This window comes from Rhizopus delemar, genomic scaffold, assembly GCF_000149305.1.
Source record: "Rhizopus delemar RA 99-880 supercont3.15 genomic scaffold, whole genome shotgun sequence".
NCBI classification, from domain to species: Eukaryota; Fungi; Mucoromycota; class Mucoromycetes; order Mucorales; family Rhizopodaceae; genus Rhizopus; species Rhizopus delemar.
Genome location: NW_027137841.1, coordinates 117,995 through 143,161, shown reverse-complemented (window position 1 = coordinate 143,161; position 25,167 = coordinate 117,995). Strand labels below are relative to the sequence as shown.

General features: G+C 36.0%; 10 protein-coding genes across 10 annotated transcripts; 7 read left to right on the top strand and 3 right to left on the bottom strand.

The window, feature by feature from the left end:
• Positions 1–146: 146 nt before the first annotated feature.
• Positions 147–419, bottom strand: RO3G_14858 (uncharacterized protein; the record flags this gene model as incomplete). Its single annotated transcript, XM_067669442.1, has 1 exon — positions 147–419. The coding sequence occupies one exon, from the start codon at positions 417–419 to the stop codon at positions 147–149; it is 273 nt and encodes a 90-aa protein (XP_067525543.1).
• A 955-nt stretch (positions 420–1,374) lies between these two features.
• RO3G_14857 (uncharacterized protein) lies at positions 1,375–2,696 on the top strand (the record flags this gene model as incomplete). Its single annotated transcript, XM_067669441.1, has 2 exons — positions 1,375–1,885; positions 1,930–2,696. 2 exons carry the CDS (start codon positions 1,375–1,377, stop codon positions 2,694–2,696), a joined length of 1,278 nt encoding a protein of 425 aa, XP_067525542.1.
• A 796-nt stretch (positions 2,697–3,492) lies between these two features.
• On the top strand, positions 3,493–4,800 carry RO3G_14856 (uncharacterized protein; the record flags this gene model as incomplete). The annotated part of the gene is made up of 1 exon (XM_067669440.1): positions 3,493–4,800. One exon carries the CDS (start codon positions 3,493–3,495, stop codon positions 4,798–4,800), a length of 1,308 nt encoding a protein of 435 aa, XP_067525541.1.
• Positions 4,801–8,029: 3,229 nt separating this feature from the next.
• RO3G_14855 (uncharacterized protein) lies at positions 8,030–9,175 on the top strand (the record flags this gene model as incomplete). Its single annotated transcript, XM_067669439.1, has 1 exon — positions 8,030–9,175. The coding sequence occupies one exon, from the start codon at positions 8,030–8,032 to the stop codon at positions 9,173–9,175; it is 1,146 nt and encodes a 381-aa protein (XP_067525540.1).
• A 3,074-nt stretch (positions 9,176–12,249) lies between these two features.
• On the top strand, positions 12,250–13,267 carry RO3G_14854 (uncharacterized protein; the record flags this gene model as incomplete). Its single annotated transcript, XM_067669438.1, has 2 exons — positions 12,250–13,141; positions 13,260–13,267. 2 exons carry the CDS (start codon positions 12,250–12,252, stop codon positions 13,265–13,267), a joined length of 900 nt encoding a protein of 299 aa, XP_067525539.1.
• A 3,384-nt stretch (positions 13,268–16,651) lies between these two features.
• Positions 16,652–17,210, top strand: RO3G_14853 (uncharacterized protein; the record flags this gene model as incomplete). Its single annotated transcript, XM_067669437.1, has 3 exons — positions 16,652–16,788; positions 16,936–17,009; positions 17,059–17,210. The coding sequence occupies 3 exons, from the start codon at positions 16,652–16,654 to the stop codon at positions 17,208–17,210; spliced, it is 363 nt and encodes a 120-aa protein (XP_067525538.1).
• A 1,200-nt stretch (positions 17,211–18,410) lies between these two features.
• RO3G_14852 (uncharacterized protein) lies at positions 18,411–19,016 on the top strand (the record flags this gene model as incomplete). The annotated part of the gene is made up of 3 exons (XM_067669436.1): positions 18,411–18,620; positions 18,677–18,909; positions 19,010–19,016. The coding sequence occupies 3 exons, from the start codon at positions 18,411–18,413 to the stop codon at positions 19,014–19,016; spliced, it is 450 nt and encodes a 149-aa protein (XP_067525537.1).
• A 2,570-nt stretch (positions 19,017–21,586) lies between these two features.
• Positions 21,587–22,075, top strand: RO3G_14851 (uncharacterized protein; the record flags this gene model as incomplete). Its single annotated transcript, XM_067669435.1, has 1 exon — positions 21,587–22,075. One exon carries the CDS (start codon positions 21,587–21,589, stop codon positions 22,073–22,075), a length of 489 nt encoding a protein of 162 aa, XP_067525536.1.
• Positions 22,076–22,410: 335 nt separating this feature from the next.
• RO3G_14850 (uncharacterized protein) lies at positions 22,411–23,035 on the bottom strand (the record flags this gene model as incomplete). The annotated part of the gene is made up of 3 exons (XM_067669434.1): positions 22,411–22,485; positions 22,733–22,822; positions 22,988–23,035. 3 exons carry the CDS (start codon positions 23,033–23,035, stop codon positions 22,411–22,413), a joined length of 213 nt encoding a protein of 70 aa, XP_067525535.1.
• Positions 23,036–23,903: 868 nt separating this feature from the next.
• RO3G_14849 (uncharacterized protein) lies at positions 23,904–24,344 on the bottom strand (the record flags this gene model as incomplete). Its single annotated transcript, XM_067669433.1, has 1 exon — positions 23,904–24,344. One exon carries the CDS (start codon positions 24,342–24,344, stop codon positions 23,904–23,906), a length of 441 nt encoding a protein of 146 aa, XP_067525534.1.
• Positions 24,345–25,167: the final 823 nt, after the last annotated feature.

Genomic DNA, 25,167 nt, shown 5'->3' with positions numbered 1-25,167 from the left:
ATGAAATGAGCAGTAGTAGTGCCCTTGGGAAAATTAGTTTTGTTCTCTGGTGGTGGTGAAGCAGCTCTTTTTACCCCCCTTATTAGTGGTTTTCCGTTTTTTAGAAGTTTGTTGACCCAGTAGTTCCTTTTTAGAAGGAGGCTTTCTTAACTGAACAAAAAGGACACTACCTGAGTGAATAGCTCCAATGATTGTATGTGAAGGTGATCTAGTTTTTCGGTTTTTACACGAGCACGGGTTCCAGCAGCAGATCTTCCATAATTAAACCGCATATTAATATGAAAGCCGGCCTCATCTATGAAGACACAATTTCTTGTGTAGTCGAGATCAGAATCTTTCCATTGCATAAACCAATCGAATCTTTGTTGCAAGTTTTCTTTAGAGTTTCTTGCTTCTGCTTCAAAAGTGGCTTTCTTCATGGTAACGAAGCTTCTTTTTGCCCTTTATTTGAGCCCACTTTCCTTTGATTCAAATTATAATGTCAAATGTGTTTTATTATGAAGATGGACAAGATAATCTTTATGATGAGCAAGGGATGAGAGTATATGATCCCATGAAAGACGTCCTGACTGAAGTCAATGATTCAAACATTATTCTGGAAACGCTAACTAATCAGTAGACTTACTTTGATCAAAAGCATCTTGAGAAGCTGGTTGTAGATAAACTAACAAGTGGTGTTAAGTCGGAATAACGCACTATTGCACTCTCAGTTTACATGAATTATAGCGATAAAGAAAGAGAACGATTCATTGACAAAATGATCGAGTGTGCACAAGAAAAGGGAGCAACAGCCAGAGTTGCACGTAGTATGGGAATCAATGTTCGCAATGCGCAAAGATGGTGGAAACAGTACAGAGAAGACGGCACTATGCCATACAAAAAAAGCAGTGAAATGAAAGGCCGTCCTAGTACTTTTACCGATGAGCATAATAGTTACCTCATTGAATTGATAGACGACGATTCCCAGATAATTGTAAGCGATATTATGGAGAGGTTGACTGAGAAATTTGAGGGGTTTAGCATTTCTAACTCTCAGCTCAACCATCATTTGAAAAACGATTTATGCCTTAATGAAAATCAAGACGACAATACAGCTAACTGAAAACAGCAATATGACTTTTCTCAAAACGACAATTTACCTAACCCACAACGACGAAACAAAATTATTTTACGACATTACATTTTCAAATAGCAACAATATATTTATCAAAGAACGACAATCTTCTAAAAAAGAAACGACAATGATTTCGTAACGACTGTACTCTTTTTTTTATGTTCATCTTCATGGTTCTTTCTGACAAAATATCTCACCAGTCGGTCAACGCAGTCTCGCAGCGACCACAGGCACCAGCGCCTCCTATCAAATTGAAAAATATGCCCTGGTCCCAAGTAGTGGCCAGGAAACGAACATCACTTATGAATGCTACTTTCGAATATGACATTCACAACAGTCAACAAGACAAAGTTATTCACTCTAAAGTGTGGAGAGCAGGACGTTCTCCAGGTAGTGTCCTCCTGGACATGACCGATAGATCTGGATTACCCGTACAGCTTATGACCCTAATTGCGAAACAATTTCCATCACGAATCGCTGTCGCAACCACTAAAGAAGGCAGTCGAAAGATGGCTGAAATCAACTTTGATCCCTCAGATTCTGCCATTGATCACATTCTTAAAGACGGCATTACTTTTGAAAATGATGCAGTTAGGCTTTTACCTTGTCGAGCCTTAGATCCAGCTGTACCTTTAGTTCGACTTCGACTATCGAATCTTCCTTTTCTTAAAGAGGACATTCTTAAGGAACAATTGAAAATGAGTTTGGAACCTTATGGCTCCGCTCTTGATTTAGGGATCCTACGAGAATCCCACACTGGTACCTATATGGGTACGGGCTATGCTATACTAAGCGTCCCAAAAAAATGATAACAGATTTTCTCCTCTTTCTCACCATCTTCCTTGGTATCAATCAGAAGATGAAGGCTTTTATGCTGTGTGGAGTGACATGCCCACCTATTGTCGCTACTGTCATGCTGAAGGACATGCTGTCTCTGATTGTCCAAAGAAACGTTCATCCCGTGTTTGTTGGAACTGTCGCGCTAGTGGCCATATTGCTTCTGAATGCGCAAAAAGCAAGAATAAGCCATTTAAAAAAGGCTAGGAAAATTTCTACTGCTCCACAAGACAGAGTAGATCAAGTTAAGGTTCAGTCGAGCCAAGCTTCTAGTGGCATAACTATGCCTACCACTTCCTCCCAGCCTCTCACTTCGAATACTATGAAACGTAAACGTTCTATTCGGAACGAATCTCGTGATGACCCAAGGATTCATTCCTCTACCTTGCTAACAACTGAGGAGGACTCTATCTTGGTATCCACTCAAGAAGTCCTGAAAGCTATCTTCACAACAACCGCTGAATCACAAGATGATACTCCAATGGAAATTAATGCTAGAAATACCGACAATCCATATGTTGCTACAGACATAGTTATAGTGGATCAAGCCACCAAAAACATTCCTCAGTCTCAACATCAGGCTGCCATGGATAGCCATCATAATAGCGCCCCACCAGGATATAACTTTCGTCATGACTCTTTAGATAATCTGGGATTACCAATACAAGCATGCATTCCCCGTGGTCAGCAGCACGGCACCACAGTATTCAACATTGATGGTGCTCTAACTCAATCTAAGCAATGATGAATAATAGATCGAAAGAACTATTATTCAACATTTCTTCATTGAACTGTAACAGTTTGGTGAAGACCCATGATACCCAAAAACAATCCAGTTTCATACGTTACTTACGCTCTTTAAACTTCAATATAATAGCCTTTCAAGAAACACACACTAACACAGACCATGTAAACTTCATCAATGTACAATTTCAAGCATCTCAGTCTCTATGGACTCGCCATTGTGACTTGCTTTCCTTTTCTTCCAACTATCAACTGTCAAATAACCTCATTCTGTCAAACCCACGCATTATTCTTTCCAAAATCAGTCATCCACAGAACTTTTATACTCCTTTTTCTACAGGTAAGGACAGAAGAGAGTTTTTTGATTCTGTATCAGATGCTCTCACTTCTGTATCTGATATTGACCCAAATCGGATCATTATTCTTATCATCGTCCTAACTTGTCAACTCAAACATCTCTAAAATGGGTATCATATCTAGAAGAATCCTTTTATAACGTGATGCATAGTAGAGACAATAGTAATATCCCAACTTTCCGTCGTAATGATGAGATCTACTCTACCATCGATTACATTTTCATTAGTAATCAGATGCGCCCAATGTTTAGAGCTACAGATATACATCGACTACACTCTTCATGGACTGATCATCAATTACTCTCTCTTTCGCTTAACCTAGGTCAAACTTCCACTGGTTTTGGTCTCTGGCGTGCCAACCCTATTTTGGCTCAACAGAAAGAGTACCGCATACAACTAAAATAACGGCTCACGGATATCGTTCCTTCTTTGCCTACTCAGATGACTGCACAAGAACAATGGGACTACGTCAAATCTGAGATACGGCAATTTACTCAACGCTATGCAATTGACTACACCAACTGGCGCAAGAAGTCAATTAAGGCCTTGCAACGCAAGCGCAATGCTTTCCTCCGCAGTCGGCCACCCACAGCTATACGTTTACATTATCTTCCTGTTATGGACCAACAAATTGAATCTCTTCAACAAGAGTTGGTAGATATTGCAGCATTAAAGGCGGGAATACGTTGGAGAGAACATGGAGAGAAATCCGCAGGTTATCTCAAGCGGATACACCAGGTACGAACTGTAGAACAGAGCATAAATTTTTTGCAAGACCCTACATCTGGATTGACTGTTTCCTCTCGTACACAACTCATGGAGGTTAGTCAAGCGTTCTACCAAGAACTTTATTCAGTGGATCCTGTGGATGAGCATGACATTGATTGCTATGTGCAAGATATAGCAGATCTACCACAATTAAATGAAGATGATCGTCGCTATCTCATCTCACCAATTACGACTGAGGAGATAATTGAACAGTCAAAGAAAGTAATTAGAAGGCAAAGTAGTCCTGGTTCGGATGGTTTAGGTTATGTCTTCATGCATCTCATTTATCAGTTCTCACCGTTAAAGGATCTTATTATCAAGGTATACAACATGGCTTTAACTGCTGGTTCCTTTCCATCATCATGGCAAGATTTACGTGTAAGATTACTGCCAAAGAAAGGGGACCTCTCTACCCTCAAAAACTGGCGGTCAATCTCCTTGATCAATTGCGATGCAAAGATCTACACGCGCATTATAAACCAACGGATGAGATCCGTTATGGACACAATTATCAACCGTTATCAAACTGGTTTTCTTGATGATCGCTTTATAACTGAAAATGGTATGGTTCTCAACATAATCATGGAACAAGCTCATGTTCAAAGACGGCCTGAGATTGGTCTCTTATTAGATCAAGAAAAGGCCTATGATCGTGTCCACCCTATGTACTTGCGTCAAGTAATGTTGGCCTTTGGTTTTCCTCCATCTTTAGTTCATTCTCTTGAGAATCTTTTCTTTGAAAATGCGGTGAGAATCAATATTAACGGACATTTTACCAACAGAGTTGATCAGCGTCGGGATCTTCGACAAGGCGATCCATTATCGCCTCTTCTTTTCAACATTGCGCTGGAACCGTTTCTTCGACATATCCTTCAAGACTCTTTCTTTCAAGGTTTCCAATTTCAATCTGTGAGCAACTCGGATACAACAACATCCAACATCGTACCTTCCCCCCTTAAAGGTACTTGCATATGCAGATGATGTATGTGTCCTGTTGCAATCTACGGATGATTACTGTCGCCTACGCCATCATTTAGACCGTTATGGGTCTGTATCCAACGCTAAGGTTAATATTCACAATACTGAAGCATTTTCTTTGGATGGACGCTCCTACCCAGAGTGGGTTACTTTTCTAGCAACGCAAGGTATTTCCAAATGGCACGATCATTCGACACCTAGTCCACTTCGATACCTTGGCTTTCCCATGATTCAGTCTTTTCATCAACGTCCTTATCTAGAACAACAGTTGTTACAGACAGTGAAATTTCAATGTATTATCTACTCTCAACGTAGACTTTCTATCAAAGGACGCGTTACCATCATGAATGCATTAATACTTTCTAAATTGTGGTATGTTCTGCGGATGGTTCATTTGCCGACTACTTTCTTTCGACGGCTCAATTCTGTGATTTATCAGTTTGTCTGGCATAACTGCAAACCTAAGATCAAATACACGCAGTTGTGTTTAGATCCAAAGTTAGGTGAGTTAGGTCTTTTGGATCCACAATTTCAACGACACAACCTACATATACGCTGGCTTCGTCAAGTCCTGGAAGGCAACCACCCTCAGTCTTGTAGTCAACCTATATTGCTAGATCACATACGTCGTTTCCATTCAGGAAATACTGGAACAAGACTGGCTCTCTTTTTTCCTCTTTTGCGATTACGTCCTGCTGCTCACGCTAATAACTTTATGCAAAACATATATGAGGCGGTTGATTCTTTCGGATATGCAGATACACAACAGGCAAAGTGTACTCCTGCCACACTTCTCCACTTGCCCCTGTCTGCTATATTCGCTATGATTCCTACTGCTTATTGGATCACTCGATCACGACACAAAAAACTCAAGGTGTCTCAATTTTTTACGTATGATCACCACTTTGGATGTATACGACCTTTATTATCATCTGACCAGCCTTCCTCCCATCGTCTGGTTTCCAAGTTAAGCCGAGATATCCATAATCGTATCATCAAGCTAAATCAGCTTATCTGGCCACATATATTGAATCAAAATGAGCCATTGTGGGAAGTAGATGATTCAGTGTTCATCGATGCCTTCTGTTCGCAGCCCTAATGAATCAATTACAAACCTAAACCATTTCGGTTGTCTCTAATACAGCAATCTCTACCACCATCGGCATGTCATCAATACCAACTTCAAAGTGGTCGTTTTTTTGGAAAATGCCTGTTTCGCCTGAAAGCCGGTCTTTATGGTATCGTCTATTCCATCATAAACTCTATAGTCAGTCACTTCTCTCAAAATTCGATAACGGTTTGACCTCTCCACAATGCAAATTTTGCTCTGCTAATAATGAAGATCCACAACACCTCTTCGTGCGCTGTCCCAGGAAATGGAGAGTATGGATAGATGCCTTCAACTTCTTTAGTCCACACCTCACTTTTACTCAAGATGATGTATGCTCAATCCTCTGGTCTTTTCAGCGGTTTTCTTTTGTAGACAATACTGATCTCTGGACTCTCAGCTGCTGCGTGCTCTCTGTTATCTGACATGCCCATTGGAGTTTTACTATTGACGGCTTTCCTTTTATTGATAAACAGTTGGTCACTCGTGCTATGTCGCAGTTTGCCACCCTCAAAAGGAGCAGACTCGACCTTGACTAGCATGTTCCATCGCTTAAACTCTGTTTCTTTTGGTTCACACCGCTCTCAGACGTGTGACTCCTAATATATTTTATAAATAAAAATAAACTTTATTCACAAAAAAAAAAGAAAAAAAAAAGTTAAATTTTAGAATTAGTACCAGCAACTTCACTGGAGGTGCAGATAACTTCTAGTAAATATTTGAGTGACAAAATGTGCAAACAAAGTATGTTCCTTGATTATTAGCCTGAAATGGTTTGGAAAAGCACTTTCTGAAATAAAGAGGATTGCTTTTCTAGAGAAGAAAAAAAAAGAATGCAAGTATATCAATGTCAAGTTTGACAAAGTTATTAATAATATCATACATGTATTAAAAAATCCTCTATTGAATTTTAATAATATCCATACATGCTTGAATAGGTGAAACCAAGTGACATACATAGATCTCTTTCATGCTTTCATTATTTACTAACCTGTATTAAAGAAATATAAAGATTCTGAAAAAAGATGCATATGTTGCGTATTTATAAGAGCATATAGTATCAAGAAATATGGTTTATCAAAGATATCTAATAATCAGTATTATATAGAAACCAAGTTTTCAAGAAAAAAAATTAAGGAGAGGAGGAGATACTATTTTTCCTCCTGTATACTCTTTGATGGGCAGTTTTTCACTACAAAAGGTAGCTTTACTCCAGCTACTTGTTTAAAAAACTCCTGTAATTTTGATTTCTCTTATTCTTCTTCGGTTTTACTTCAACTTGTCGTAATAGTATATTTTTCAAGATGTATTCTAACTCTAAACAACGCTCCTCCCGAACTTAGCTGGGTGTCGTGTTTGGTCTTTATTTATTTTATTATTGATCTCAGCCCAGCCTACGTCAGACTATACAGTTAATAGTCAGATGATGTAATCAAGGTTCGTTCTGAATCATTTTTTTTTACCTCTTTTCTCACTACTATAGGGGGGTTGTGTGTAAAGAAATAATAAAGCGATATTGTAATTAATAAAATGTCAAACAAAAGCGAACAAATGGGTGCTTTGCTGGGTGAGATGTTGAGTACTGCAAGAAACAGAGATATCATAACAGAGGCAGAGGCAGGAACCTTAGATAGAACATTTTTGGCAGCACTTTTTAGCTCTTACAACCCAAATAATGATACATTTAGGAAACCAGATATAAAGATATTTGAATCATTTATTAACAATTTTAAGGTTTCACAGACCAGAATCAATAAAAATATAAATAAATAAATAAATTATTCGTTTCTCTCCTTTTTTTTCTTACTTGATAAACAATTGTTGTCAGCTGTTGACTTCTTACTGTTTTCATATTACAAGTACCAAACATCTTGCTGGGTCTTAGTTCAAGGCGAAAGCTTTGACCATCTGAAATTCTTCGATTTTTTCAGTACTTATAACAAGCGTACTGCTACTAGTAAATTCAGAGCAATAGCCAATTATTGGATTGATGATTCTGAAAAGAAAAATAAACTTCTCGACAATTACAATAAATGGAAAAGAAGCGAAGAAGCCAAATCCTACTGGAAAAATCGATTAACCTCGGAATCCAGTGGGATGTCATTAGACATCAACAAACCTGACATGGTTGTTCCTGAAGCAGACACTACAACAGCAAGCAATCTCGACTCTTTGAGAGGTTTTTTTGATAGAAACATCCTCAACAATGGAAGCGATGCATGCATTATACAAGAAGTAGATGTATCAGCTGGGTTCTCCGACTTTCAAAAATTCGTATGTGCATACATAAAAGAGAACAAGCTCACATACGAGGAACATCCTCAGCAAATACTGTCGTTATCATCTGTTCTTCTTCTTTCTCAGAATCCACACCCAGATTTTCTGAACTTCATCAGTCTAGAAGACCTAAACAGTGTGAAACGGGGCATTCGAAATCAATTTGGGATGACAACATTCAGATTCCCTAGAGTTGTTATCATGGATATGTTGGCTATTCTTGATGATCTCCATGAAGGCTCAATGCTAAAGACAGAAGCAGAAATCCGGTTTTTGCAGCTTTCACTAAACCAAGAGCATGCTGTGGCAAAAATAGTAAAGCTCTATCAAGCACTGCTGATATTTTTGCCTCCTACAGCAATGGCTGAAATAAACGAAGAGACACTGGCAGCCCGATATCTGCAACCAATTTTTTCTATCTTGTTTGATATGGAGAGCTCACAATTCAGTATCACAAATGAGAACAATCTGGAATGTGAGTTCAATCCAAATATCACAAAGAAACGATCTGAAGGTGAATGGGCCACAGGAATCTCAATCTATGCTCGCAAGACTAATAGCTTTTTGGAGATAAAGATGTTGAGTGAAAAGGAGAATCATTCAAAAATCAATATTGATTTGGTGCGCCTTGGAATTTTTTCCAAAAACTCTATTGATGTGCACAGTTTAAAACAGTGCATGGCAATTCAAGCAATTGGAACAAACCTTACGTTCTTTTTGATGAAGAAGGTTAAAAAGAACCTTTATTTAATGGTCGAATTAGATCACATTTACTTTCCCCAAAGCAGAGAAGAACTGGCAGGACTGGTGGGCTTCTCGGACAGGCTGTTCAAGATCCTTGTTGCATATAACAACTGTGCACTTGAAAGCAATAACCAAGGGAATCTAGAAGAAGCCAACATCGAGACCTTGGGTTCACCCCTCATGAAGGCAATTACTGAATCAACAATCAGTAAAAAAAGAAAAAATTACCAGCAACATTACTGTCGTTAAACATTTACGCTCGTTTATTTTTTCTATATATTGTTTCTTATGACTACTACCGTTCCTATGCTGATGGATTCACTCCTTATGATATCATTCCTCTTCTTATGCTATAGTTTCTTTTCTTATATTACGACTCTTCACTTCTTCTGCTATATTTCTTTTTTATTATGTATAAAATACCGACTAAAGCTAATAAATTAATTTTTTATTTCCTATATCCTTTATTTGTCGTTAAATTAGTTGTATTAATGTTGAAACAAATACAGTCAGTATCCGATATACTTTCATTTAAAAATAAAGTTTATACAAGTATTTGTATTTTTTTTTTTTTCTTTTGTGGGAGATAATTCTGGTTTTATTTAAAATCCTTGATATAAGATGGATAAAAAGACTGAGTATAGGAATAATGCAGAGCTGACGAGGTAGAGGTAAAGAATACAAAGTAAAAGTAATCATTTTGCTCCCAAGCAGGACACAAGTGAATATATATAGAAAACTAAATGTATATAGAAGAATATAGAGTGAAATTATATAAAGCATATAATATAAAATATGAAAGTATATAAGATGAATATATATATAAAATAAGTGTAGAAAAAAAATTGTAAAAAGACAAAAGAAAGGAAATTGTACAAATAAAATCAGGAACCAGCAGAGGAATCATCAATTGAAATAGCATCATGTTGTTGATCTTTGACACTTTGAATATCTTTAAAGTGAAGTCTAAAAGTAGTTTTTGAGTGTAGCAAAGTACCGACTGATGTTGAAACGGTTCATCATAGAAACTGGCTCGACAGTGGCATGACCATATACCTTGTAAAGTACAGGCAAAGATTTGGTGGGTGCTTAATGATGCAAACGGAAGAGAAGGTGGTCGCTTATATGGTGGATGAGAGAGCGTGAGCAGGAGGTGGGGGCATGGAGAGTAAGTCTACCGATTGTTGATTATGTGTCCAAAACATAGTATCTGTTAAAATTAAGAACCAGACAGTTGATTCAACGGACAGGTGAAAAACAATTAAGTGATCGTCTCGAATTGTTGGATACTGTTAGTGTGTAAACAAATTTGGCATCTATAAGAGATGACGGTACTTAGAAAGATATGGTGTAAGACAGAAGTAGTAGGAATCTTAGAGTAAAAAGCTCTAAACCATACTGTCCTAGATAGTAGTGGAAGTGGAGATAAATACTGGGAAGAGATTGATAGTAGATATCTAGATAAAAGTATAGAAAGAAGTTCTCACTGTCTCATACACTTGCATTACGCTTAACCCGTATACTTTTTGATGAGTTTTAGGAAACATTAAATATCCATTCATTAAAGAAATTATAACTTATTTAGTAAACTCTTGTTTGGATAGAAATATTTGGTAGCAAGCATGTTTAAACCAACCAATAGGAAGAGATGTAATATCATCAAGGTCTCAAAGAAAGATAATTTAATGGCTTTTATTTTTATTATTTAATAAACAAACTTTTCTTTTATATGACCATTGATTTTCAGAACTATAGAATCAGGATACCTATTTTTTTTTTTAAAAAAAAAAAAAGTCAGTAAACTTGCATTAAAGCAGAGAAGAAAAGCTGCTAAGTAGCTACTAGAAACAATCCAAAGTGCGTTCACTATATTCATGGAAGTGGTTCAGCACAAAATCTCAGGCAAAGATATTTTCACTTTACGAAGTTAAGGCCTACTACATCTAGGGCATGTGCGATCAACTCATTCGCTGAGTAAGCTATAAAAAAACTTACCATTAATTTCATTATAAAAAAAGAAAAAAAGAAAAAAGAGCTACGCGTTTTTTATTTATTTATTTATTTTTCTTTAAAATAAAGTTCCCATACTGCTACGTAATTAATATAGACAAAGTTTTATCTAATTTCTTAATATTGGCTTACACTCAAATAATAAAAAAAAATTACAATGTTTTGCGTTTGAAAATCCTAATGTTGGCTAAACGAAGTCAAATAATGTGATAGATAGTCTCAGAGCCGCGCTTTATTTTCATTTTTTGTAACAAATAATAAATTTCCCTTTCTTCCTTATATTTTTTTGTCTAAGCATGTATTCTTTTTTTTTTTTTTTTTTGAGGGGGAGGAATAAGATACGAAATAAAATAATATAAATTAAAATCATAAGAATCAACGATATCATGGGTGGACGTCTATCACATTATTTGACTTCGTTTAGCCAACATTAGGATTTTCAAACGCAAAACACTGTAATTTTTTTTTTATTCGCTCAGGTTCTTCCCATATATAAAAAAGGCCCGGCAACTGATCCAGGAAACTTCCGTCCGATTAGCTTAACCTCTATCTTCAGAAAAATCATAGAAAAATGTCTATATCCTGAACTAGTCGATCAAAGTCCTACACTTGATATTGCACAAGATGGTTTCCGTGTAGCCCGTAGTACACTTGATCAAGCACTGTCCCTCGTTGAAATATGTTCTATCCTACGCAAGCACCATAAGGCCACTCCAACTCTGGCGTTCTTCAACATTAAATCTGACTATGACACTGTTGACCGTCGTCATGTGTGGCAAGTTTTAAAACCAAGTATTGATCCGGCGCTACTCAACTTGCTTAAAAACTTTTTTAATGATGTCTAGATTGAAGTCCTCCTGGGGAATGCTAAATCCTCCCGATTTTCACCCGCTACTGGTGTGTTGTAGGGTTCGATTCTGTCTCCTTTCCTATACTCAATCTACATTAACCAATTGCCAAATCTACTTCGAGATCACCCCCTGGCTAATGCTCCTCAGACTAATCCCATTGAATTTACTTTATCAATCAACTGTATATTGTACGCTGATGATGTGGTACTAATAGCATCGCCTCCACATCTAACGTCGCTCCTACAAAAATGTGAAGAACATAGCTATCAACTAGGTTTCCGCTGGAACCCCCTCAAATGCGCAGTACTGTCCCCCTCCTCTGACACTCAAGACTATGCTATCTATGGGATTACGCTTCCACGTCAAGATTCATTCAACTATCTAGGTATTCCGATTAGCCCTGGGGGATACCTTAACACAAAGGAACTTATCCAAAATAATATCAATAAAGCACTGAAGACCATGAACCAAATGACAGCCATTGGTGTGAACTCCACAGGTTTTGATAAACTCACCTCCACGCGATTTTATTCTCAAATTGTTCGTCCACAACTTGAATACGGTCTTGCCATCAGTGTGGTGAAAGTCAGGGAACTTCAGAAACTAGAATCTTGCCAAAACCAATGCCTACGTCGAATATTTAGGGACACTTCACACTCGTCCATCAAGGTCATGTTGCACTTAGTAAATCTACCAACAATGAAAGAGCGTATCCACATCTTACAAGCCAAATTCTTGCTTCGAACTGCTGATACACCAGACGATACTCTTATGTTTAGACTGATTCCTTACATTCGAACCTCGGCAAGCCACTCACAATGGTACAAGCTCACTACTTCCCCTCTATGGCGGCTTTGCGTTGAACCTGACCCTGATCAACTTGATCAACGTAGGTTCAAAGCAATTCGTCAAGATTACCTACAAGAATCTTTTGAAAACCGCCGTGCAGACAGTAACTCTATCCTTCTCTCCGATTGCCGTCCTCAATTAATCGTGAATCCCATCCTCTGGCTACCGATATCATCCATTGAACGTAGCCGATTAATTCGTTGGCGTATGGGCTGGTTGCCTGGTGGACGTCCCAAACCATGTATCTATCACCCTCATGATCTACTCACTCGATCGCATGCTATTACCTGTCTACACATGCAGCACCGCCTTCTTATGCCAAGTACTGTCTCTGACCCTTTATCTTATCTACTCAATCTCCTGCCTACTTCAAGGAAGAAACCTACTATACAACGTCGATCAAAATATTCTGCGTGGTTTATTCGATGGCCGATCATTTGCCAAATCTTACATGAACTTGACTACCTCCACTATGACAAAATTGCTCCTGAAATTCCATCTCTGGGTAATAAGCTATTGCACTGGTTCAGCTCTAATTAATCTCGTATCGTTTTTTACTGCATCTTCTTCGTCTTCCCATCTTTATCCTTTTTCCCTTTTTGCCTATCAAAAAGGTTTTTTAGCTCTTTAACCATCTATTGATCTGACCCGGGCAATACGTTTAAATAATACTTTTATTGCCCAAGCCAGATCAAATGAGACGTGAAAGAAGCTAAAAAATCCTTTATAGGAGCAAGGGCAAAAAAAGAAAAGGACAGAGGGTAGTAAGACGTAATTTGTGAATAAATCACCGTTTGGAAATGGACCACAAGAAAGGAAGTCATATCATAAAATAAAAGTAGAACTCAAGTCTGTTTGACTGGAAAGAGCTCATTAAGCACAACGCTAGCTATAATGCCTTTGTCAACGAAAAAGCGAGTAACAGCTCGCTGAACAGGGCCTTTGAGGCGACGAATAGCACGAATTACGCGTTGAGTGAAGGCGCTCCGTGCGGCACACTCCTTTTCATCTTGATCGAAGTCGTCATAGTAAGGGTTTCGAGGGTTGTTTGGATCCATATGATCGTAATCATCATGTATGGGGATTTCAAATTTTTCTAATTGAGAGCGGACTTCAGCTTCATAGTCGTTATGGAAGAGGAGGGCAATAAGATGACGGTCGGGATAGTGAATGTCTAGGACACGATTGCCGTTGATATGCAATCGTCGAAGTAAGGAACGTATGTGGCGAATGGGAAGGCGGCGTTGTATAGGGAGATAAAGGCATTTAAACCCTTAATTGGTGGAAGAGGAACTGAAAGTGCTAGCAGCAGCCGTTTGGCTGGGAAGTGGGGGAGCGTATTTAGATTTGAAAGCTTTTTGGAGGGGAGTAGATTCAAGCTCTGGAGGTGAGGGACGTTTGATAAGTGGTTTAAGTTGCAGTGACGAAGGGGAAGCAGGTGGACGGGGAACGGTAGCAATAGGGACGCGCTTAGGCACAGTGGTGGATGGTGCTTGAGCTAACCGCTCAAGAAGGGAGGCGTTTTGTTGCTGTAGTCGATTGATTTCGGCCTTGGCTGCAGCAAGTTCTGCTTGTAATTTTTTTTTATTATTTGAGTGTAAGCCAATATTAAGAAATTAGATAAAACTTTGTCTATATTAATTACGTAGCAGTATGGGAACTTTATTTTAAAGAAAAATAAATAAATAAATAAAAAACGCGTAGCTCTTTTTTCTTTTTTTCTTTTTTTATAATGAAATTAATGGTAAGTTTTTTTATAGCTTACTCAGCGAATGAGTTGATCGCACATGCCCTAGATGTAGTAGGCCTTAACTTCGTAAAGTGAAAATATCTTTGCCTGAGATTTTGTGCTGAACCACTTCCATGAATATAGTGAACGCACTTTGGATTGTTTCTAGTAGCTACTTAGCAGCTTTTCTTCTCTGCTTTAATGCAAGTTTACTGACTTTTTTTTTTTTTAAAAAAAAAAATAGGTATCCTGATTCTATAGTTCTGAAAATCAATGGTCATATAAAAGAAAAGTTTGTTTATTAAATAATAAAAATAAAAGCCATTAAATTATCTTTCTTTGAGACCTTGATGATATTACATCTCTTCCTATTGGTTGGTTTAAACATGCTTGCTACCAAATATTTCTATCCAAACAAGAGTTTACTAAATAAGTTTCTATAAAGCAATTATTGCACATTCAAGAAAGTATATAATGGATAGATTTTATTAATATATGTACAAAGTATTATATTGATTACCAATCACATAATACTTGGATGTTGTAGTTACCTCCTATACTCTTTTTTTTTTTTTTCTTTTTTTTTTTTTTTACTGTACCAGTTGCTCTTCCACTAGGTTACACGATACTAAGACTGAACTACTATATCTTGCAATGTTAAAAAAGCTCTTTCAAAAATACTGAATCTTTGTGGGAAATAACTGTCAATTAATTTTATTGTTAGTAAGCACGGTAAAAGCATTCATCAAGTGTTCTTTCTTTACAACAGAGGTATTGAACGTCAACTTATTCCGTTTTAATGGATTTGTATTTAATTTAATTTTGGTAAGTAGGGCCAGAGTGCTACTCTCATTTGCCTTTTTTGTTGTTTATATCAAATAAACCAACCATATTTGTAATCTTGCCGTTTACGGAACAAGTCTTTGTGGTCAAGTCGTTTGGTGGATAAAGATGAGATAAAGTTCATTTGATTCTGAAAATCCGAAAGTGGTCGGGTACACCTTATCCTATACAGACTGCCTGATCTAAAAAAAGCATGTAGTTAGACTATCCATCCATCTAGGACAAATGAGTGGCAATATGTCTAGTTGCTGGATTTTTTCCACTGCAATTCTAGTATCTCGAATACCTGCTTTAGTTTTCAAGATAAAATCCTAAAAATAACCTATTCCTAACAAAACGATTTCAGAATTTTAAGTGAGACTTCTTAAAGTCACTAGAATTTAGAACAAAAAAAAACTCTTGATGTGAATTGTACATCTCGTGTCAACATTGCTCTCAAACAGGGACATTATCGACGGTTTTTTCAGGAAATACATTTTAGACAAGTTATCTACTAGGCTTAGTTCTTGTTATTCTTTGAAACAACCACAAGGAACAGATGCCTCCTTTCGTAAGCTTACAAGGAAAACCAATGACCACTGCATCTACACAGGATACGTACGAGAATTGCCCTCAAATGAAATTATTAAAGATTAGATTAGGCCATGAAGTTGAAACGGATAAAAAGGCTCATCGATTGGATGTCTTTGTAAGAAAATAGTTGTTCTCCAATATCCATGTTCTTTCTCAGATTTACTAAAAGGAGATTATAAAAGCCAGGTATTTCAGCACTTTGACTTTACTGCACTAGTGATCCCCATGGTAACTGTAAATTAAAACAAAACGGTCTGTTATTAGTCTAAATTTGTTTATAGACTTCCTCCTCCTCCCCCTCCTCCTCCTCTTCTTCTTATTCTTTTTGCCTTTATGCACAAAGAATTTCAGATAATACATAACAGATGGCGTTAGTTTATCCACTGATCCAGGTGATATTTTTGCGATGCTAAAGTGAGTACTGCTCAAGCATAAAATAACAGATAAAGCAAGTTCCCTTAGTTTAATTTTTATTATTTCTGTCGCATTTTAGATCCATTAAAACTATCAAGTAAAGTTTTAAATCATGCCTCACAAGCAAAAACATTGAAATGACAATATAATCGTATTTAAGAAAAGGACAGGATTTGTTGTACAATCCACAGTTTGATGACACTCTTCTCCTCCTCTCCTTCACTTAGTGTATCATTTCCTTTTTTTTTCATTTTAAAGCTTTTCTGGAAAAGCTTGGCTTCAACATAAATTCTGTAAAACTACAACTGACGCGCTCCAGCAAAGGGAGAAAATGATTGATTTCATTTGTCTATCACTGTCGCAGTCGAACAGCACCAGAGGCTTTGGTGTGACTATCTTTTTCGTTCTACTCTACTTTTTCCTCTTTTTTATTTTTTTTTTAAAAAATATTTAAAAATGAAAGCAAAAGGCAACAATAAAAAAAAGTTGAGAAATACAGATATTTTATCTGCTGGTAGTAAGGTTTACGCCAAGAAGAGAAAAGCAAAAAAAGAAACAGTAGAATATGTCGAGTTTGATCCTGAGAAAAGAACGTAAAGTGTATATATTTTTTTAAAAAACTCTAAGCTAATTCTCTTCCAAAGAGAGTTTTTGACAGGATTTCATAAACGTAAAGTAGAAAGAAAGAATAGGACAAAAGAAAAATACGCTGCATTAGCAAAAGAAGAAAAATTACGTAGTCGTAAAGAAGCAAGAGAAGAAAGGCAAAGATTGGCAGATAAAAATGTTCGAGAAATGGCAGCCATGTTACGAGGTACAAAGGTGATTATAACAAACAATATAAACTAAAATGGTTTTATTAGTTAGTATAGGAGAAGAAGAAGAAGATACATTTGAGGAAGAAGAAGAAGACGAAGAAAAGAAGAAGAAAGAACCTGTTGTAAAGGAGTTCAAATCAAAAACTGCTTTAACAACAGTTACGGTCATTGAGGATTTAGATTTGGACAATGAATAATGGAGTGTAAATAAATATTAAAAAAAGGGGGATAAAAGGATGCATGCGGATAATAATGAATGACAATCATAATTGACGGAATAGAATTAAAGTTTAATATATATTTTTTTTTCATAAATGTTGATCATCAAGTATACTTGTTATATTAAAAGCCTACAAATTATCTGAACAAGCTTGGCAACGCTTGTCTTTATAATTAGCACACAACAAGCAACTATCACGTAATTTATTCTTTACATCAACCTTACCTATGAGCAACAGTGTCTGCATAACAGTCTGAGTCAATCCTTCCACTACAAATTTCATTAGCCGCCACACTAGCTTACTTTATCCCAATCTGTATTATTCAAATTGGTTGACTTATTTACTATATTCTTTTTTATTTGTAATAGAACAAGATAATTATGAATTGCCTTTATACTTGTTAAGGGTTTGGATTGATTATGAAATAGAATTAATAAAAAATAATGCACTTTTTATTTGTTTTATCTTACAGTGGCCGAGTAGGGTGAGATGGCATGATTATATGTATTGTATTTGAGTTTTCTGCCATTCAACATTTCAGGATTGTTATAGTATTTTTCAAAGGAAATAAAACTTGTTTAATTATCTAGAGTCAATATTGCTATAAGCTTCTTGTGCTTCCAGGCTATTATTATCATTAACTATTGTGTCTTCTTCATCGAGATTGTTGGAAACTTTAGCATTTTCTAACAAAAGGATCTACTTTTTGTTGAAGCAAAAGATATGCTTGTATAATCCAGCTCGATCAGGACATAAACAACCAGAAAGAGAGTTAAATATAGAACGGAGAGTAAGGTCAACAAAGAATTTACGTCTAAAAGACTGTTTTAAAGGAATACTCAAATTATATTAGTAAAAAAATCAAATAATTTACTATATAAATTAATTCACCAGAATCAATGCTATCTACTCTTTCTTTGTACAACAAACTGAAAACGTTCGCCATCTTGTTCATAGTCAATGATTACAATTTGTAAAATAATACAGACCATTCCATCCACACGAGTATTTCCAGTACAGCCTAAACAATAAGATTTTAACTATGATATAATTCAGTATAATCATTGGCGATAAAAGCATATTTGTTCTCCAAGAATGAACCCACAACTGTCTTTTGCTCATAGTAACAACCTAAATAGAGTATTCAAATTTTGCTTGAATCGTGTCATTTTCAATATGCCTTTACTTACAGAAAATGCCATGCCAAAGGCCCATATGTCTCTTGTTCAAGTCATGAGACTCATTTGTCATGTATATTCTTTGTCTTTTGTTGATAAGGGTCTCTATGTCATACAAAATATATATGAATTGAGCTACCCTAAAACTTGTTGTGAAATCAAAAGCGATGTGACTCAAAATTTGATAGGTAGACTTTCCTTCATCAAAGTAAGTAAACAGAGCGCTTTTAGCCCTATGATTATTCTTAACAGTAATTTGTTTAGGATCTGATCGACAGCGTGCAAGACATGCAAGAAGAATATAACAAATCTAACGTAGATGAGATGAAGAGTATGGTTTTGATGAAGAAGACTAAAGGAAACCGTGCCATTGCAGGTTGGTTGTCACCGGTTGTTTCATATAGTGATGGTGGTCAGAATGATGAAAAAGAAGATAGTGATCATGCCAATAATAAAGACAATGAAGACGATAGTGATAGTGATGATGCTGAAGCTGGGTAATACTAATACTGATACTAATGAAGACACTGATGATGATACATATCGCGATGGTGAAGATAGTAACGATGATAATGATAAATATTATCATATTGATAGCACATGATGAAGCAAAACGCACAGAAATTATTAGATAGTTAAGGAAAGATTAGCCTGTTCATCACTTATTTATGTCTTTGCATTAATTAAAATGGACAATCATTTTAGATTTAATTCTGAAATAAACCCCCTTAAAACTATATCCTTTCATTACATTATTCTTTTTCTATTATTTTTTTCAGGTACATCTAAATTGTATGAATTTGGCTTTGAAGATCTTCAAAGAATATTTCCCCTATATACCTAATCAATGCCTCTAGTAGAATATGCTATGAGTTGGGTATTATCGACTTTTTTTTAAAAAAAAATCTCTAAATGAAATGAACGAATTACTTATTAGTATTTTATAATTCAACCAACTATCACATTCTTCAAACTCCTTTTATATCTTTCACAAACTTTTCATTTGCTTCCGTATCACTTGTTATGACTCCTAACCTCTATCTCGATAAAGTACTATTCATAAAGTTTGTTTCATTCGTACGTGGATTTTCCTCTTTTTGAATTCTTAAGCCATTCTTGTCTAGATTGATCAAACAGTGAGCTTAATGATCACTATGTTTACATATTGCGTCTTTTATTTTGAGCATAGCTATTTTGAAAAACTTGTTTCCCCAATGTTTATCGTCCTTGTTTTCTTAAAAAAGAAACTTAGTTCCTCGTTATGAGCTAGATTGCACTATTTTCAGAAAGTGACGTTGCTTTTTACTAATTTCATAATTCAATCAATATATAAAGCAACAAGTCAGCGCAACATCTATTCCTAAAAACAGCGTATAATATCAATTCAAATTTCAAAAGTATTCTCACTTGCCTTCATCTTCAAAATCATGCTCTACATCGCTTCAGGAGCATACAGTTTTGACTTTGCCTCCTTTAGAAGAGTTTTTTTTTTTCAATAATCCCTTTACGGAACACTGCTTACTTACTCTTGTAGCATAAGAGCATGAAGAATAAAAACGATGTACTTGCTCCATCTCATATTTAAATACACTATCTTTAAAAAACGGAGATGACTCTATCTATCACTTCAGGCACCGCTGAAAACAGAAGGGTCTGAATCTTGTAAAGAGAATGATAAGTAGTCATCTAGAGAAAGGGAAAAGCTTGTTGAATACTTGAAGCATTACAAAAAGAAGTTTCTCAAATCACATTTGTTTTCTGCTTGATCTACCATCCTTGCCTAATATAGAAATCTACTGCAGGTAAAAAAAAGCTTAAACTCCTCATACAAACTCACAAAGACACGGAAAGTTGAATCAAAGAAGATCCAAAAATGGAAGTGTCTTGAGCAAGGAGAGAAAAATCAAGAGACATTATGACCTGAAAGCCTTATTGACATAAACCATAATGAGAAGGATGCTCCGATTGAGCTTAAAAGGCTGAAGGATCATAAAAATAAAGAGAAAAATGTAGTAGCAGTAGCTATGAAATAGCAAATAGTTAACAAACGATTATCGAAGGAGCATTGGAGGAGATGATACAAAGATAAAGCATTAGGATCGTCGGGTCAAAAGACTGCTGATGTCTTTACAAAAGAAGAAATCAAAGCTGAGGCAGTCAAAGAAAAGTCGAGAAACAATTGTGGAACAAAAGGAAAAAGAAGTCAAGGAGACTATCATACGGAACTCATGTACCGATACACTTTAGAGCATTACATGATAGGATCCGAGTCTGAAGTTGAGGAGGCAAAACACAAAGAGAGAGAAAGAGAGAGAAGATGGGGTGGGGAAAAGGAGAGAGGGTTAAAGAAGGTGGGAAGTGATGCTTTAGAGAGACAGGCCTATATGACCAAGTAGAGAACAATGAAAGGAAAAAAAGGGGAGAGGGAAATGAAAGTTTAGGGTTTCCTTTTTAATAGATATGTTTCCAATGAAAAAATAGCTTAATAAAGAACCCAGAGGGAAAAATGAAATGGGCTGTTGGTTGGGGTCTTGACAGTGAGCTACGGGAGTTGATTGATACAAAAAAGGGGAATGAGGGACTTTTGTCTATTGTATTTGCTTGTTAACTAAAATGAAGCTTTGAGTAGTTTGGTTTAAAAAAAATGAAGTCCAATTTGTTTCTTCAGAGCATTAAAAAGAAAAGCTTTAGACAGTTTATGGAATTAGAGCAGGTAAATACATATAAATAACGATAGCTTTTTACAGTAAATATTTCTCCTTTTTCTCATTGAACTACTACTAAACTCCTTTTTCCGGATTTTTTTTCCCCTAATGTTTTCAATATATGAACTTTTTTTTTTTACGGAGGCAAAAACTAAGGGAAAGGAACGAGGAGTTATGCAAAGATCTTAATAATTGTCAATTGTTTAAGCTAAAATGAGATCTACGCTTTAACAATACAAGTAAAAGACAACACCTGAGTTCTGTTTAAAAAAGGAAAAATCATGGATTACAGTCCTATTTTTTTCGATATCAACCGTATATCAAAAATATAATTGAAAGAAGGGGGGCCAAATAAACTTGACATATTATATAAAAGGGTGCTATTTTTCTTTTCTTTTTTTTTTTTAATTATTCATTAAAAATCAAAATGCATTTAACTTTACCTTCTCTTTCTGAGCTTTCTTTAAACATGCCTTACAAAAGTTCATCCAAACTTGATATTGCTAACCTCTTATCAACTCCTCCACTCAGCCCAACCTCCTTTGAAGAACATCACCACCGCACTGACGTGAAGATCAAAAGAAAGAGAGCATCGCCTGATCAATTACAAATCCTTAACCGTGTCTTCAGTCAAACTTATTTCCCATCAACCGAACTTCGTAGAGCACTTGGAAAAGAACTTGGCATGAGCCCTCGTACGGTTCAGATTTGGTTTCAAAACAAACGTCAAGCACTCCGAACTCGAGGACGTCCTCACCATCAAACAGCAACAGCTGCTCAAGAGCTCTATTGTCTCCCCCCTATTTCTCCACCTACTTCACCTACATTTGACGTCTCTTTTCATCAAAAGGTGTCTTTACCTCCCTTGAGACTATCCTCAAATCATTTAATGCAACAAAGTCCATCAAGTCTGTCACTTCCTAGCCCAATTGATTATTTTCATCACAGACTTTTCTAGTGGCAACAGAGCTTATCATCCTATAACACATATACACACATCATGCTTATTCATCTTCATTATTCTTGTAAAATCTTTCTTATGTTTATTTGCTTCTTTGTCATCTTTATGTTTCCCTTTTAAAAAAATCCATATGTTTCTCGCTCTCTCTTTGCATTGCTTTGTATATGCTTTATACCTTTTTCTCTACGCAAGTTGCCTTTTTTCTTTTGTTTATTTGTTTCTGCTGTGCCTTCTTGATCTGTTTTGATATTTTTCTGTCATTTACATTAATAAAAAAAAATCATTTGTTTTGCATTTTATTCTACATGGTCATGAATTTAGATGGATAATCCTCATTGAGCATACTTTTTCAAGTCCTCTTTTTGGATTGTCATTTGCTTTTTGAGCACAGAGCCCATGACTGATTGCTACTTAGATGTGAATTTTATCTTATTTCTAGCAAAACTATACTATTTTTTCATATCCCTTACTTACCAATCAAGCTAACCAAAATAGACTTATTGTCACAACAGGGTAAACTACAGATAAAGCGATACCTAATTTATCAAAATCAAGAAAGCTTTACGATATAATCAGTTCCAAATGCATCCTTAAGACATAATTTTCAGTGTCCCAAATATACACATTACAATTCTTTCATTTGTCTTTTTCTACTTTTCTACGTTTTGATTTAGGAGATATCCGTTCAACCAAAGGGGTAACTTCGTACAACTTTAAAGCATCATCCAAAAACTTGTAAGAGTACTATTTTAGGTTATTGAAAACTGTACTTCCTTTAAAGTTTTTTTGTGGCTGTTTTCTTATAAACAACCACCTTTCTCCTAAATGCATGTTCCTAAAAAAAGCTTAAGCTTTTTAAATAGAGTTTTGTGTAAATCAAGCAGTATCCATGTATTTGGAAAAATTGACTTGCATATTCCCTTTTTTCGTCTTCTGAAGTAGTAACACTTCATACATTATAATGATCCAAATACAATAAAAACCAGTTTTGTCTAGACGGGAGAAAAAAAGTACAGCCTCGAACATATTTCCATGTTTAGACAACATCAGCCTGCTTTTTTTTAAAGAACAACATCGACCCTTTTTTAAATAACCAAATATGGAGCTTTTGTTTCTCTTTATATGTTTTGTGGAGTGGTTTAATAATAAATAGTACAAAGAAAATGACGAAAATCATTAGAATATCATTAAATTCATATCCCACAAAGTACAACTTGTCATCTTGTGTAATTGGAGGCGCGTTTCAGGGAGAGGGAAGAGGAGATCTGTGTAAAACATGTGCAAATCCGGGACGATTGATAGTTGTAATAATTGTTGTTACTCTCATTGTTTCCTCCCTTTATTGCTCCCTAGAAGCTTTCTCCCGACTTCAAAAAAAAAGACGCGTAAAAAGACACCTCCCAAATCATAGATCCCAAAGCAGTTTCTTTTATGTGCTCACGTACAGGTTAGGCTTTAACAAATATAACCGAAAAGATAACAAGTATCCTTTCTTTCTAAACAGGGGCCAAAAAGAGTCAGAATATAAAGTTTGAAATAAAAGTACCCTTCTTATTATTCAATAAGCTTTCTTTTAATAATAGTAGTAGCTGAACACTGGCTTCTTTTAAACTTGTTTCAATTCATTAATATATCATTGACATCTCACCTAGTTCAAACAGGTTTTTTGTATTATTTGCCTTCATTTAAAAATATCGCATAAACTCTTTATCCGAAAAATATCGTCATTTATCCGTCATTCACCGCCACATGTGCCTTTTAATTATAATTCATGCGACAAAAAACAATGCAAATAAGTTTCAATGATTTTATTAAGCCTTATGATTTAATTCATGAGAAGATGATAGATGGTAAGAGAAGTGGTACCAAGAAGAGCAGCCAAGCCAGCAGCGTAAAATCCTCCGCGTGTACGCTTTTCGACTTTTCCAGTAGAGTAATTACTGGCGTACACAGCACGCCCCGCAAGGAAGACCAGGCCAGCAGCAGAAGAGATGCATGGATATTTGAGGCCACCGATGAGCAACAGAGTGCTGTAAATTGGGAAGATTTCAAGTGAGTTTTGATGAGCACGCTGAGCACAGTTGAAGATGTGCTTCAAGGGATCCTTTTCAGCTTGACTTTGCTCAGCATAGGCATAAGGATAGGGCACATTGGCGGCTTTACGAGCCTTACCTACTTTGATGGTCAAGGTGACAAGATGAAGGACACTAAGAGTAGCAACAGCAAGCACGTAGCCATATTCAGATGGTATAATAAGAGCACCCATGTTGTGTTATTTAATTTTGTAAAGAGAAAAGAAATTGTTGATGTATTGTATTTCAAAGTTCAATCTTTTATAAGTATGAGTAAAGCGGAGAAAACGATCCAAAGTGACATTTGGCAGTCGGAAAAACGAGGTTTCTAATTAAGGAAATATTCGCCATCTTACTTTATTTGACTTTTTACTCAGCTACTGTGCTTCCACCGTTATTTGGACATTTTTTTGAAATCATTGATCGGAATTTAAAAATCAATTGGACTTTTTTTTGGGACTCAATTTGTTACTTTTTTTAGATTCATTTGGATATTTTTATAAATTTTACTGTGAGGGTCTAGGGACAACGCCTCAATGCAATAACCATTATCGTGGTCACAAAAAAAAAAGCGTACAGCTGTGAAGTTTCGAAAAAATTATAACATTTTTTTTTTCATCAAAAAGGATACCTTTGGGGGTTTTCACATTCTAATTATTAACATTGGTAGTATGGGTCTGCTTTCGCGCCGCATCATCCAATGGGGTCCTCTGCTTTGTATGGCCTGCCTTCATGCCGTATCGCGTAGAGAGTACTAACAGTAAGGCCTGCTTTCGTGCCAGCTTTGCTAGAGAATGTGTTGACCTCCCTTTTTTTTTAGATAAGTATAATTATGAAAAGCTTTTTGTTCATAAAAAACTAACTTCTGTTTAATAGGATTTTTCTGTCTACATGGCGTTTAATTTGCATGTTTACCTCAGGTTCCATAGCTAGGTGATAAACCCAATGACAAAATACAAATTTTGTAACCACTTATTTTGTTCTTAATAAATTAATAAAGCCCTTATTTTATGATAA